Raw genomic sequence first — 14,235 nt, 5'->3', positions numbered from 1 at the left:
TACTGATTCCTCGAAACTTTAAAAAAATTATGATAGGCACTCTGAGAGTAGAGATGAAGAATGGGTAAAATGTTTCCCTGGTGACGGTAACAAGCAGGCAGACTTAAAAACTATTGATTTTGATAAATATGAATAGGGAATAATAGAGTTCAAAAGAACTGGGTTTACGATTTCAATACCAAGGTCAGAAGTTTGATTCATCTCTACTGTGTGAACTTGAGCAAATTATTTAACTCCAACCCTGAGATACCTCATCCGTGAAGTAGGAAGAGTGGTCATTCCTACTTGACAGTGCCATAAGGATTTAATGCAAAAATTTTAGGCAGCACCTGCCTCAGTGTTAACTGAAATACATTAAAAATGCCAAGACCCATCTCAGATCTACTGTTAGGAATCTAGAAGCCTGGCATATACATTTTCAATAAACTATCTAGGTGATTCTTTTACATGATGAGTTATGATAACCATTACTTTAATGGGTAATGGAAGTACCCATTAGGAGAACATCCACTACGTATTAAGCACTCAATAGATGTAAGCTCTACGCTGATAAATGAAATTTTAGACTTTGTTAGTGTTTCCTAACCTCTCTAATATATTAGCTGGAAAGTTAATTCAGTTAATCGTGGCACCTGGGTGGCTTCGTGGGGTAAGCATCTGACTCTTGATTTTGGCTCAGGTCATGATCTCAGGGTCTTCAGACTGAGCCTTGTAGCAGGCTCCACACTTAGCTTAAGATTCCCTCTCTCCTTCTGCCCTTCCCTGCTCCCACCCCATTCACTCACTCTCTCTAAAACAAAACAAACAAAAATTGAGTTAAACAACCAAAAATGTTGCACACATGTTGCCAAACTACTAATTTGCAGATTTAAGCCTGGTTTTACAGAAGACCATCATTTAGGGGCGCCTGGGTGGCACAGCGGTTAAGCGTCTGCCTTCGGCTCAGGGCGTGATCCTGGCGTTATGGGATCAAGCCCCACATCAGGCTCTTCCACTATGAGCCTGCTTCTTCCTCTCCCACTCCCCCTGCTTGTGTTCCCTCTCTCGCTGGCTGTCTCTATCTCTGTCGAATAAATAAATAAAATCTTTAAAAAAAAAAAAAAAAAAGAAGACCATCATTTAATGCATTAATTCAAATTTACAACTTTTGGAGTCCTTTAATGTACCCAGAGTCCATGAGTTTGCTTTCTTTTTTAAATAACTGAAATTAGGGGGATAAAAAAGTTAGACTTCCAAGCTGTAGTTGCCTTCAGTGAAATACATTATAGAAGCAAGTGTCTTAGATGTTCAAATTTTAAAAATTGAGAACAAATATTTCCCTAGAAGGGACTTCTAATTATCTAAATTCATTTTAAGACTTCACATTACTTAATACAGTCATATTTTGTAGAGAATCACTTTATAGCCATATGCATTGTCAATATACTCTTACCATAACTAGGAAGTGGTTAGGAGCACAGACTTTTGAGTTACATGGACCTGAAATAGAATCTTCAGTCCCTTACTAGTTATATGACTTTGGACAAGTTACTAAAACCTAATTTCCCCATATGTTCTTAGGTTTAATAATAGTTTCTATCTCATATGATTTTTTTTTTACCTATTATATAAGATAGCGAAATGAACGTGAAGTCTTCCCACTGTGTCTCATGGTTGCTGAGAACATGTGGCTTCCGTGTGATGCCCTTCTAGACGCCGAGCCTACATTAAGTGATCTGCAGATTAGAGAAGATTTATTTTTGTTTCCTTTTCTTATCAGCACAGATGTCTTTTCTTTGGAACTAAATAACTTAGTCTCATTCTGTGGCCTCTCCTTTAACCCTCCACTAAATATGAATTATTAACATCATGATTTCATTACTCAATTTCTAAGGAAATATTATTAATTCACTAAAATTAATTAAGTGTTAATAGAGGGAACTGAATGTCTTTCCTAGGTCACTCTTTAATTAAATGGGATAAAATTCAATAATTCTTTTAGTGGTTTAGTTTGCGTAATGACCAACATCTGATTTTTTATATTTTTATTTCTCTCCAATAGGTTGATAGGCAATTTCACTTAGGAATGAAGCAACTGATGAATTCTGAATCATCTGGGAGATTTATTAACATAATAAACTCTATTAACTCATAAACTTGAATTTATCATGAAATTGACAAATTTTTTTTTGAGATCTGGAAATATAACCTAAATTATTGGGTCAGGACATTAAAGTGATTACGAATTAGACACATTACTTAAAAATCCTCCTAGACTACTATAAAACCTGTGAATGCTTACTTAGTATAATCTCACTATAACTCTACCATATATTTCTTTTTATTTTTAAATCTTCATGGACATAAGTGCCTTCCTGTGTGCATTCATTTCAATAAATTCCCTGTCCTGAATATACTATGAAGAAAATTAGCGATTTAACTAATTGAACTTAGAGTACTTTGATTATTCCAAATTTGCCGTGCTTTTATGATTCAGATATTAATATGCTTTGAAATCAAATGGAGAAATTTTAAGGAATTTAAACAAAAACAATATTCTACATTATATTCTACATGGCAAGACCAATAAACTGACTAATCTAGAATGTTGACAGAGTATATAAAACTGGTTTCTTAACTTACTAAAAATGCGTTTTTGTATTAAACAATGTCTATTTATATAACTCCCAAAACATGTGGCTAAAAAAGCAAAAACAATTGCATATATTATGAGATTAAAATAAAATGAAACAGTAGCTTATTGTGTTAAGCAAAATTGTGCCTTTCAAAATCTTATATTGTGAGAGCAATTACAATTGTTATTAAATTTATTAATGAAAATCAGAAAAATGGTGAAAAATTTATATATTTATAATAAACTTCATTATTCATAATAATAAAATTTACATTAATAGTAATAATACAAATATGTTCATAAGAATACAATAGGTATTATCAAAATAATTTAACAAATGTCACTTTCTTCTTCTAAAACAAAATACTAAATGCTAGGGTCACACTGTATGAAGGGTATTTATGATAGCTATTTTCAGTAGTGCATCAGATCATTATTTATTAAGCACCTTTTTACCTGGTGGTATGCTGATGAATAATGTGTAGCTTTAATTACATTAAATTGGTTTGGCCAACCGAAAAATTTACCAGAAAGAAACACTACAAAATATCTTTTTACTTTGAAAAGATGTTCAGCTTAGTTTGTTTTATCTAGAAGGGCACTTACATTTTTTTATAATCAGTTTTATAAAAAACACATGACTGGTTACAATAAGTCAGCAGAAAGTTAGAGGATAGAAATATACCCTTTGGCTTATGGGTTTAAGTGAATGTATCCTAACCATTAAATTATAGATACTTCAAGTACACACTTAAGTCTTAAAATCTTTTTTTTTTTTTTTTAAAGATTTTATTTATTTATTCGGCAGAGATAGAGACAGCCAGCGAGAGAGGGAACACAAGCAGGGGGAGAGGGAGAGGAAGAAGCAGGCTCATAGCAGAAGAGCCTGATGTGGGGCTCGATCCCAGATCGCCGGGATCACGCCCTGAGCCGAAGGCAGACGCTTAACCGCTGTGCCACCCAGGCGCCCCAAGTCTTAAAATCTTCTTGACTATTAGTGACAAATTTCTCAAGTAAAGCTCCAATATAATTGCTTCTCTTAAGTGATTTTTAAGGACATTAATGAGGTCATGATTTATTACCAGACTATGGTAGGTAAAGGTCCCACATACAATAAACAAAATTTTTGTGCCCATTTACATACGATTTAGAGCTTAAGAAATGTTGAGTATTGAAGTTAAAATTGCATTAATGGGATTTTTATATTTTTAATTTGGATACTGACTTCATAGGAGAAAGCCTCTTTATTGTAATTCTATACAAAGCTAAGGTTATATTTTCACGTAGGGAAAAAGCATCATTCATTTTACTAACAGAGATCAGTTTGCCTTTTTGAAAATAACTGTCTTAGGCTGATTTATAAGTCAAGGAAATGACTTTTTAGGGAATTATCCTTTTTATATTTATCCTTTTATTAATAGTGAAATTATTTATAGGTAAAGAATTATAATTAAAAAATAGATCCAATGTGATATAAAAAAATAGAAAGGTGTAAACCTTCAAAATCTTTCAATAGTATTAATTATTAAAGTGCAGAACGCAGTTTAAGTTATTGAGTTTATTTTGTAATGGTAGGGAATAACACCTGCCAACTATTGATATCATCTCATGTGGTCCCATAATGACCATAACACACAAATGTAAGATAACCAATGTAACCTGTAGTCAAAACCAGATTACTGTAACAGATAGGCAATGGTAAAGGAATCAAGATCTTTATTTTAACTTTTTGGAAATTTACTCCACTCACTGATAAAGTAAACAATGTGGAATAACAGTGTTTAATATCAATATATTTAAAAGTAGACAGGAACTATATAGATTATTTAAAGATAGGAAAAAAGGACATATCAAAAAGTTAAATGTGAAGAATTTCATGGGGGAAAAGATGCATTTAATATTTTAAGATTTTTTTCGTATATAGTTGGGGACATACTGCTGAGAAAATAATACTTTATTATGGAATAAGAAAATTGACTTAGATGAAAATACAATAAAAGCATTTTTTAAATGTCTGGTTTGTAACAGAATTTAAAATCTTGGAGTTTGTCAATGGGATTGCCATTTATCTCTGTGCATTACACAGATGGTGAAGTGAATGAGGAGATAGAAGAGAAAAATTCCTTACATTTCTTCCAGACCTTTGAGCACACCATAAATTAAATATTTTAAAAAGTTTTGCAATAGTTGGCTTTCAATTTCAACTGCTAACTTTCTTTATGCATTATTTATGCATTGATTTTTTAAATTATTTTTAAGCATTAAAATCATATTTATCTTCAGCTAGGCAGAATGATTGTAGGTTATGTTGGCTATTATAGTTTAAGTTGTGGTAACACATAGTATATTGAAAGTACAGGCTAAGTTTCTGAATACTGTTTATTCACTGTCTTTGTTTACCCTTAAACAATCATTAAATAAAATGATAATTTCCTGTTTATTAAATTTAATGAGTGTATGCCTTATAAAAATTTTCACTTAATAGGAAAAAATATTGAGAATCTTATCTATATATCTTTAATCCAGCTACTTGAAGAGATGGCTATGTAGGGTATTGCTTTTCTTTCAATAAGACGTGAAATTTGAACATACTATATTCTTAATGTGATTACGTTTTTCTTTAAGCATTAAAATCTTACTCATTTTATCACATAATAAATTGAACTTTTGGGTAAATTTTTGAAGAGAATACCTAGACAGAGCAAAATGGGAAGCTGAAGCAGTAGTTCAAATAAAAACTACTTTGGTCTCACATAAATGGCCTCAAATCTATATTTCAGTTTCAATGCTCAAAATAGAACATTAATGCATCTCAGAAGATTTTGGAATTAATGAAGTGAGTACTACTCTAGACTTAAGTCAGAGTAACCACCATGAGCAGATTAATGAGGTGGAAGAGACAAGAATTTTGGAATGGTATAACCTTGTTTTCATAATATTTATAGTTTAGAAAGAGAATGCTTTGCAACTTATATTTCAATCTTCAAATGTTAAGAAATTCAAATAAATTTAAAGCTGAAATTCTAAACGTCAAGTCCTGTTTTGAGAGACATAAGATCTTCTAATGAACAAATAAGCTTTTAAAGGAATTTAGAGAATCTAAAATGTTGTACAAAAATTTCTAATGAGCTATGATTTTTTCAGAGAATGTGATGTACAAAATATGTAAGAACACATAACCAAAAGCCAGTTCAGAAGGGAGACACAACCAGGCAGTGTGTTAGGAACACTAAGGCCAAGAATAAGTGGACGTGTGGTTGTCAAAAATAATGCTAGAGATACACACACCTCTCCCTCATCTTTTTCCTCTCTCCTCTTGCTCTCACAAACATACACACACAAATACATATATATTCAAATATGTACACACACATTGATATCTACATGTATACACATCTATGTATATGTATACATACACGTATACTCACACACACACACACACAGATCTCTCTAGACATAGATACACACACCCATATATGCGATGATGCAATAATTTTGGAACATTCAAAACCAAAGTGTTAAAAGCAAACAAAAGACAAAGAGCAAGAACTAGCCAAATTACATTTTGTTATGACCTTCTTCCTTCTGACAAGAATATCCTGAAATGAACCAAGAAGAAATTCAAAGCAGTAGAAATCTAAATGATGAAACTCAAGGTAGACAAGGAGAGGAGAAGCCTGTTTTCAAGTTTGAACACAGCCTAGGTAATTTATAAGCTAGTACACTGATAACTTTCGCCAGTAATGGAAAAAATAAAAGAATAGAAACTTGATATTACAAAAAGGAAGACTCTGTAAACTGCAGCTCTGTGAGCTTACTGTAGATTCTGGGCAAAATTTTAGAAATTACAAAGGGCCTATTTTCTTAATTTTTCAAAATAAATAGGTTTAGATTTCTTTAAAAGAAATGATCATTAATATTTACAATGGAAATATTAGGAACAACTGTTACAAATTTTGGATGAGGTTTCTAGAGTAATAGAATGACAGGAATATAATATATCTTGATTTTAGGAAGGCATTTACATAGTCCTACATGACATTCTTTAACAATATAAATATAAAAAGTGGTCTGATGACATTTCTATTGGGTAATGAAGTTGCTGATATTGATCAGGATGAAGCCCTCTGGTAGTGTTTTGAAGGGCCATATGCTTTTTTAACATATATAACATGGCTAAAAACAAAAGAAACATTTATTTCTTGATTACTTTGTTATCTCCTTTTCAGCTCAAACAGCCAATAAGGTAAAATAATTTCAACCTCACAGATGAAAGAACTAAGATTCAAAAGGTTAAATAACTTTCCTCAGATCTGGAGGTCAGTCACTGCAGAACTGGGTTTCAAGCTCAGGTCTACGTGACCTTTCAACTGTACTTCCTGAGAGGACAAAAGGCACACATACCAAATCTGTGGTACCAGAAAGCTGGGGAGTTATGTTAAAACACTGAATGATGGAATCAAGAGCTGGAAAATATGGGGTCATGGGTCAGAAGAAACAATGAAATTCTCTTGAAATTAATACTAAATTTTACAAGAAACCTTCAAAAAAAGTCAACTGAACATACACAAAATGGCAAATCAGATTTTATCAAGAAATTGTGTAATGAATGTCTTGAAGTTTGAATGTGAGCTTTAATAAGTCAGTAGTAGGGTGATAAAAATAAATGTAATCTCAAACAGTGCTAGTGGAAATACTGACGAGACAAAGGAAGAGGATCACACTGTTATCTTCAGATGCTGGAGGAAACTGAGAGTAGAGTTTTCCATGTTAATCCTGGGTGTCATGTTCTAAAGGACATATTGATAAACTGGCAAATATTGAGTGATGCTTGCTATATGGACATTTAGAAGTGCAAGTGCCTTCCCTACCATACCTTGTAATTTGTAAATATTTCCTTCATTTGGGTGCCATTATTGTACAGCATAGTTTTTCTAAGATAGCTTTATAAAAATTCCCAGAGAATAATGGTTCAGTAAGAAATGGAATGTTCTAGTCTCATAAGTAGAGCTATATGAGAAAAGTAGTTCTAAATGATGCTTGGTTTCTAAATTATATTTTTATATCTGGAAAATATCTATCTTATAAAAGTTATAGTTTTTTTGATGATAATGCAACAGTGCTTATATTAACACTTTTTATGTACTTTTATATCCAGACATGTTATTGCTGTTTAATGTGTATTTCCCAAAAATGTGTAATTTCCATATTTTTATTGTGCTTTTATGAATGCTTTTCTTTGATGTTTATAAATGCTGAAAAGGCTCCCTTAAGGAAAAGAAATTTAAATGTAAATAAGCTTTTTAGTCAGTTTAAAGTAAACAAATTGAGACATTATTTAAGGTACATACCATAGTTTGTGCTTGAACCCTGTCAGCATCTTATTCACGTAGCAATTAAATAACTCAACTTTTGTGTTACATTCCAGTGTTTTTCAATGGATATTTGTAACAAAGAAAATAGTATGTATTTTTAAAAACTTACTGCAAAGGGACATTGATGAGACATAATGATTAATAACAGATTGAACATAATTAAACCTAATAACTCTATGCTAAACCTAATTGCTCTATGCTTCTGAGATAAGATTACAGGAGCCTTATTCAGAATTTCTAAATATAGGGAATGCAACATTGACTCATGTAAAGAATGTTTGGTAAGATTATCTTTTAGAAAGAGAAAGGTTATTTGTCCCTTGTTCTCTAATGGAGAAGGTTTGTTTGTCAAAGTCTTTCCTTAAAAAGTTGACCTCCACTTAACCTATAAAGAAAACATAAAGACATCCTTAGGTGACTGACCAGCTTATTCAAACCTGGTTTCCATAATGAAAAGATCAAGTTTAGGGTAAAATGTAACCCCTTAAAATCACTTTGCATTTATAATTCTCTAGCAAACATTTGATTTCGTTGTTACCCTTGGCAATATTTCTTGAAACAATTTCCGGAAGTTGATGTCAATGGCTGGTCTTTGGAAACACTCCCAGAACCTACGCAGACTCTGTGAAGATTACGATCACTTCATGGAGTCTGCCGAGGTCTTGATATTACATGTCTTTGTTGTGTACCTTTTGTCATTAAAAGTGCAGAAAAAAGATCATTTGTAATTTCTGAGATCTATGTAGAATATTATGCAAATAGCCAGTTAATGAAAGAGGATGAGAAATGCCTAGGAAATAGAATATCTTTAAGTGTCTGGCAAATATCCTCCAAATCAAGGCAAAGATTATAGTTTAGTGGCAGTGTTCATTTTTTCTTATGATTTTAAGACTTAGTTGTGCAACAAAATATTAATATTTATGGATTCATATTTTTTCTTTATTATACGATAGCAACTGGATGTGAAGAAAATACACAGTAGCTATTGTATCAGTAAAAGACAAAAATTCCCAAATTTTTATGAGTTTCTAATTTAATCAATTTGGATAAGAGTGAATAAAATACTTTCCAATTTATAGAAACATATGCATTTGAGCCTCTCCATAAACACACATGAAGTACTTTTCATATCGTCATAGTAAACCCCTTCATCTTTGCTGTTTGTCAAAAGATAGAAAGGGTCAGATAAGTTCAGGGTGTTCTGGACGACCAATGTCTTTAGGATACACTAAGGTGTCCTGAAATGCTTTAATAGGACACATGGTTTAGGCACAATTGTCCAGTCCCTTATAGTAAAAGTTAAGTTTCTCACCATGTGAGTGCATATATACGAGAATATCATTTCAGACACCTTTCGGCTTATTCCACAGAATGATAATGTGACATATGGAAGAATTATACTAACCATTTCAAGATAGCATAACTTACTGAGACTTAGGTAGAGGCAAACAGAAAACCTAATTTATGTGAGGAGCGATCTCTATATAAGGGAAAGGGCGCTGTCTGGATAGCAGAACATCTGATCTCTCACTTTGGCTTTACTATGAACTAGCTCTGAATATAGAAAAGTTAACTGATTTCTACGTTTCCTACTTTTCTCTTTTATAAGATGTCCATTTAACTTCAAAAAAAAGTATATGATAGATTACAATTTCAATTATATGAATTTTAATACAAAACATATAAAAAATCAATTTCAAAAATTTTCTGCATATACTGAAAATGTTTGTAAGAATGAACTAACTATAGGCCTTCTCTAATTTCTTCTATTAAATGTAGGTGCCCAATATAACTTGAAAATATTGAGCATAACTATTCCTTTTGCAAAAGGGAATCTAGAAAAAGACTGCTTCCCACAGAAAATTTATTAACAATAGGTGCTCAATTAAGTGTTTTTTATACAATGAACAATGCCCCTTTTTATATAAATAATCAGGGGAGAAATATTTTAAGTCATTTTTTTCTTTCCATCACTCCACCTATGCACAAAATTCTGTTGTAAAGACATCACTTCTATGAGGAGGTATTCATTGTAGTTGTACAGAAGTCTATGAAAACCTATGTTTACAAGAAAAAAAACAGATTATCATTCTAACCAACTGCATATTCACACAGATGCTTAATAGAAGCTATCTGATGATATAAAGAATGTTTAATTCTTGAGGAAGAGCATAGAGTTGGCAACTATTTTTCAAGACTCACCATCCAACAAACTAAATTTTGTCATTTTAAATCCTTCACGTCACCTTTTTGACATTTACTTGAAATTTTGGAACTAACATGATCACATTAAAAATATAAATGAAAGTAGCATTAACTGTGGACTGATATTCAACTTCAGGAGTTAAAATAAATACAAGTGTGGATTGGAATAAAATTATGTTGACAATATGTAAATCAAAACTGCTAAAATGATAGACTTTTCCTTGAAAATATCCCATCCATTGCTTTCCCTCCAATGGACAAAAGTAGCAAAAGAGGAAGATAGCAAAAAAGGAAACAGGAAAGCCTGCTTCAGAAACTGGACATATCGATTTAATTGGCTAAGAAGTCCAAATACTAATACTCCTAATAATCAGCCATTCCTTTTGTGTTTTGGTAACATATATCCTTATACAATTTATATCAAATGGAATTTTTTGATTCACCTCTGACATTTCAAAGTTTCCACTTTTGAATTCCCCTAGTCTTAAGTAAGTAACACATTGTCTACTTTGTTTGAAATCTACAACATTTTCCCCAACATCTAGGGCTCCATGATGTAAAATGTCATTTTGCCGATCTTCTGTTCCAGTACTCACTTTAATTTTTTTAATTAAAATTGGATTTTCAAATATAATCACAAAGACGTCTCCTGCTGAAGGTGGTTTCCCCCAAAAGTACTCATCAACACTACTGTAAGCCTTGCTTGCTTCATAATTTTCAAAAACATTCATGTTGGTATAAAGATTTGCAGGAGGGTTATCAGGGATGTCAAATGACTCTTCTTCAAAATCATCATCCTTCAGCTTATTCTCAGTCCCTTTATATGAAGAATAATAACCCATGTGCTGAAAGAGAGATGGTTTAAAACGGATCACATTTTTCTGAGCTAAAAGACCCCGAAAATGAGTCAGTAACCAATCACAAGGCATTTCTTGATAAAACATTAATAAAAAGTGTGCCAAACGTGGGAGATCATGAGAATGATAAAGTTTTCCAATGTAGCCAAGCTTAGAGAACTCAAGAGTTACCCAGTAGGTTCCCTCTAGGGATGTAATGACTTTCTTGATAGCAGTTAAGAAATTTTTGGAGCATCGAACATCATCTTCAAGCATTACATAATAGTCTGAAGTATTGGCACAAAAATTAAGCAGAAAAGCATAATCTACATTTTGCTTAGAACGAAATCTGACTCTGTCTTCTGGATCATTGTAATTTCTTTTAAGGCCATCCAGGATTGGGTAATATTCCTCTGGAGCATGTATAACTATTAATCTTCCTGCAATAATATGGTGGGCAAATTTCTGTGTAATATCCTGGACCATGACATCACGCCAGGATGAATTAAAGTCCGCTAGGTGAACCACCACTGAAATTTCCTTCAGCTCTTCATAGCTGGATTGCTCAAATATTGACTTGATTGTCTCAAGTAAATAGTTTCCTTTTTTTCGTTTCACTGACGAAAGTCCAATTGTAAGAAACCCTGAGTGAAAGAATTCAGAAAGAAGACAAATTAAATGTGAAGTAGGTTTTGAATAACATGAAAAATCTTTTCCCCTTAGGCCCGCTACGATATCAGGTAAATCTAGTAAATGACACATGTGTAGAATATTTTGTGAGTGAAGTCGTATGCTAAATATATAAAGGCTATAGTACTTAATACACAATTGGTTTTTCTTTGGTAAAAATGCATCTTAACCACAATGACATATGAGCCTTATTGCTGTAAACATTTGTTTATGAAATAAAAAACATGATTTAAGGTGTTTTGTAGCTTAATGTTCTCATATATGCCCATTAGAGAAGACAGATGTTTGGATAATATCCACACTATTAAAAAATGCAAAAGGAGAAGGGAATTCACAGTTAAGGATGACAAATCAGTCTCAAATGATAAAAAAGAAAATTAAGCATAACTCATTCTTTTAATCATCTTTAAATTTTTCATAGAAAACGTGTTACATTTTCACTTTTCTTTGATCACTGTCATTATCTCACACCAGAAAAATTAATAATTGGACTTCACAAATTTATTTTGAAATTTACCTAGAATGTTAATTAGAATGTCAACAAAATTATAAACTATGTTTAAAGACTGCATTATTATTCAAATGTATAGTTCATTGTTCCAATATATGAATATCACTGCTTTCCTCATTTTGAAACACATTTTAGAGAAATTTTCTGTGGCGAAAATATTTATTCAGACACCTAAAATCTAAAATTAGAAATTGGATATTTGTAGGGAATAAAATAAAACCTTGCGAAATGGCAGTTTACTTCTAAGAAGTGTAGATGTCTCTTTCTTGAAATACTTTCACTCTTTAAAGCTCTGATTCTCACCATGATTCAGAACTGAATTAAAGTTCCTAACCACTGCTTGAAAAATAGGAAAATGTTTATATTCACCAAGATCACTATTCTAATACAGACACCTACTTGTTGTGACTTATGCAATACTGAAAAAGCCCTTTCCAAGAATAATCTTTCTTACTAGTCTGTCAGAGAGGTAGAGATTTACACATTTTGTTTAAATACCTGGATTTACGACCCTAACTTCTTTTGAAAAATGAATATGTTCTCTGGTACCATTTAACTCAGGATACCAGCCTTTACTAATGCCCTAGAATAGCCAATACTACAAAAGTACTTTCTACATTAAAGGTAGGAATCTATGCATTTTGCCTGTAATGTGTATCTTGAATATTCCTCACCATCTTTTGAGACAGCTTTGTACTTGTCATCATTTCTGCTTTAGAGATGAGGAAAGGAAACTCAATCACAAGGACATGCGTTCACTTGCACAAAGTGTAACATCCAGTGAGTAGCGTGGGGACAAGATCCAAAGTGCCCTGCATGTACCCTCTGTTTTATATCACCTCTTTGTATAAAGCAGTGGCATATGTGCCAATACACATTAGTAAACTTTGGATGGAAAGGGAGAATCAGTAATGTTTGCACAAAGGTAGTGTAACAGATGGAGATAAAAATAAACATTGGCAATTTTACGCAATTAGAAGAAAGCTTAAGAGCGATAGATATTTGAAATGAAGGAATGAATGGAAGATCGACCTGAAGAAGCCTGAATTAAATTAAGTTACAATGTCCTCAACCTGATGATCACAGACTCCCTTGTATAAACACTTCTTAACAGGGAACTCAATTTCTGTGGTCCCCACATGACCTATTAAGACATTCATGGCATCACTGTGTTTCATTGATTTCATGAGTCTTATTTTCACACAGAAACATTTTTAAAATCAGGCTGAATATTACAATTGATGCCATCTTACAATTAAAACTGATAATGCGTGTGCTTTCTTAGTGGTACATTAATTAGATCATGATTTCTTCTACAGTCTATGATGTCTTGAAATCCATGAAGTGTGTGTATGTTACTTCTCAGATCCAATCTACCGATAGTGAGTTGAGCAGTTTTCTTCAAAAATTCAGGTCTACCTGGAAGCTCAGCATGTGACCTTATTTGAAAATAGAGTCTTTGCAGATATAATTAGTTAAGGATCTTGAGATAAGTCATATTGGATTTAGAGAGGGCCCTAAATGCAATGACTGGTATCCCTGAGGAAGAGGAGAGAACACAGACAGGCACAGAGATGAAGGGAAGAAGACCCTGCGGAGCCGGAGCCTGGGATGGTAGTTATGCCCCCACAAACCAAGGAATGGCAAGAGCGACCAGAAGCTGAAAGAGTCAAGAAAAGATCCCCCCCTATAAATTTCAGGAGAGCGGCTCTGCCAGCACCTTGATTTTGAACGTCTGGTCTCCAGAAATATGAGAGAATAAATTTGCATCATTTTAAACTACCTAGTTTGTGGTGATTGGTTACAGCACCTTGGTAAAACAATGACTTTCACTACTTCAGAAGCAGTGGCAAGTCATAAAAACCGAAGTATTAGAGATTTTTTTAAAAGTTATTTTTAAAAGGGAAGTTTTAAAAGTTCAAATAAATTGATTTTTCTCAGTCTCTCTACGAGGTTCTACAGCAAACTGGAAGTTTATATTACAATTAGGCATTTTAAAAAGTT

General features: G+C 32.6%; 1 protein-coding gene across 9 annotated transcripts in view; it reads right to left on the bottom strand.

Annotated features, from left to right (window-relative positions):
• Positions 1 to 1,118: 1,118 nt before the first annotated feature.
• The window catches only part of MGAT4C (MGAT4 family member C), a 710,947-nt gene continuing 697,830 nt past the window's right edge, over positions 1,119 to 14,235 (bottom strand). For all 9 annotated transcript variants that reach the window (XM_087868878.1, XM_087868879.1, XM_087868884.1 and 6 more), the window contains one exon: positions 1,119 to 11,674. In XM_087868878.1, the coding sequence (XP_087725004.1) occupies positions 10,533 to 11,674 (1,142 nt within the window). In that variant the 3' untranslated portion in view covers positions 1,119 to 10,532. The remainder of the gene's footprint in view (positions 11,675 to 14,235) is intronic.

The sequence above is a fragment of the Ursus americanus genome, chromosome 17, assembly GCF_024610735.1.
Source record: "Ursus americanus isolate L20-20 chromosome 17, mUrsAme1.1.p, whole genome shotgun sequence".
Taxonomy (NCBI): Eukaryota; Metazoa; Chordata; class Mammalia; order Carnivora; family Ursidae; genus Ursus; species Ursus americanus.
The sequence above is the reverse complement of the archived record's forward strand: the minus strand, read 5'-3'. Positions and strand labels throughout refer to the sequence as shown.